Source organism: Cyprinodon variegatus, unplaced genomic scaffold, assembly GCF_000732505.1.
Source record: "Cyprinodon variegatus isolate N-32 unplaced genomic scaffold, C_variegatus-1.0 Scaffold1216, whole genome shotgun sequence".
NCBI lineage: Eukaryota > Metazoa > Chordata > Actinopteri > Cyprinodontiformes > Cyprinodontidae > Cyprinodon > Cyprinodon variegatus.
In genome coordinates, this window is record NW_015151669.1 from 65,300 (window position 1) to 66,856 (window position 1,557).

At 46.9% G+C, this 1,557-nt stretch overlaps 1 protein-coding gene across 1 annotated transcript in view; it reads left to right on the forward strand.

Moving 5' to 3' along the window:
• LOC107102201 (ADP-ribosylation factor-like protein 11) overlaps nucleotides 1–1,557 on the forward strand; it is an 8,304-nt gene that overhangs the window by 4,264 nt on the left and 2,483 nt on the right. Inside the window, exons 2-4 of the mRNA XM_015401409.1 lie at nucleotides 755–820; nucleotides 910–1,025; nucleotides 1,103–1,280. Coding sequence (XP_015256895.1) covers nucleotides 755–820; nucleotides 910–1,025; nucleotides 1,103–1,280 — 360 coding nt within the window. The remainder of the gene's footprint in view (nucleotides 1–754; nucleotides 821–909; nucleotides 1,026–1,102; nucleotides 1,281–1,557) is intronic.

A 1,557-nucleotide genomic window follows, 5' to 3' on the forward strand; every position in this document is an offset into this window, starting at 1 on the left:
CTGGATTCTTGTTAATGTAGTCTTTGTTCACTTTATAATAAAAAAGAAATAAATAAACAAACAGTTTATTGGACCTGTTTGAATCCACAGCAAAAGCTCTTCAGGTCTCCTTATTTTCCCAGACCTGAAAGGATCCAGTCCAGGTAGACCGCGTCCTTGAAAGACGCAGCCCATGAATTGGAGCCTTTGTGTGCAGGAACCTGCAGAGAACCTACAGGAGAAGCTTCTGGAAGTTTGGGGTTATTGTCTTTATCAGTGAAGGAACTAAATAAACAAACCTGGGTTCTAACTGTTCCTTCTTACGTCGGACCAGCAGCTAAGTTCAGTTTTCAGCTCTGGATTAAAGAACCAACTCTTTCTTTTCTACCGCTGAGGAGAACAGGAACTAAACGGCCAAGAACCATTAAGAGCCAAGAACCATTAAGAGCTTCATGGATCAGAACCTCAGATTCTGCCCTACCCTGTGTTCTCTTCTTGCTGCTAAATGTTTTCTACTGTAACCCAGACCAGTTGGTACTGGTTACAGCTTCAGAATCAGCACTGGTCACGGTACCAGTAATAGTCCTTTCCATGTGACTGGCCTGTTTCTGATAGGTCTCTGGCTACACCTGGTCTGGATCCCTTAGAACTGAGGTTCAGTGTCTCTGTCCAGACCCAGCTGGTAGATCACGGTTCTGACCAGGGTGAAGAACTTCAGCATCAGAACCAGAACCAACAGGCTGCTGTGTATATTAACCTGTCCTGATGTGTCCAGGTGATCGTCATGGGTCTGGACTCTGCAGGAAAGTCCACTTTGTGTGCCAAGCAGCTTACAGGACAGGTGAGTGTCCTGTTAGAACCTTCTGATCTCATCAGATCAGCTTGACCCACAGCTTCCAGGCGTTTTGATGAGACTGTTTGTCCACTCAGATAGTGAACACTTCTCCCACTGTGGGCTTCAATGTGGGAAATCTTGATCTAGATAAGAAGACGTCTCTGACAGTGTGGGATGTTGGAGGACAGAAGAGCATGAGACCCAACTGGAAGTAAGTAAAGAAAACTGCCCCGAACACCTGATCTACAGACCAACTAACTGCAGAGATAACATGTGAGGCTTTTGCAGGTACTACCTGGATGATTGCAAGGCTCTGGTGTTCGTGGTGGATAGCAGTGATGCAGCGCGGATGCCAGAAGCCCACAAGGCTCTGAAGAGCATCCTCAGTGACGAGAGGCTGCGAGGTGTTCCTCTAATGGTTCTAGCAAACAAGAAGGACCTGCCCAACGCCATGAACATACGTGAGGTACGAAAACCACTGTTTGGGTTTTCACAGATCCAACCGAATCAGTGTGTCTAGAAAAACGTCGGTCAGATGGTCATACAGAACCAACCAGATTTAACCAGATTTAACCAACCAAATGCTTAACTGATCCAGCTTATGATGGAAATCAACAAAGTCTGAGAAAACCTGCGATACCTCCTACTGATGGCAGGAGGAATCACCGAGCTGGAGCGATACCTCCTACCGATGGCAGGTGTAATCACCGAGCTGGAGCGATACCTCCTACAGATGGCAGGGG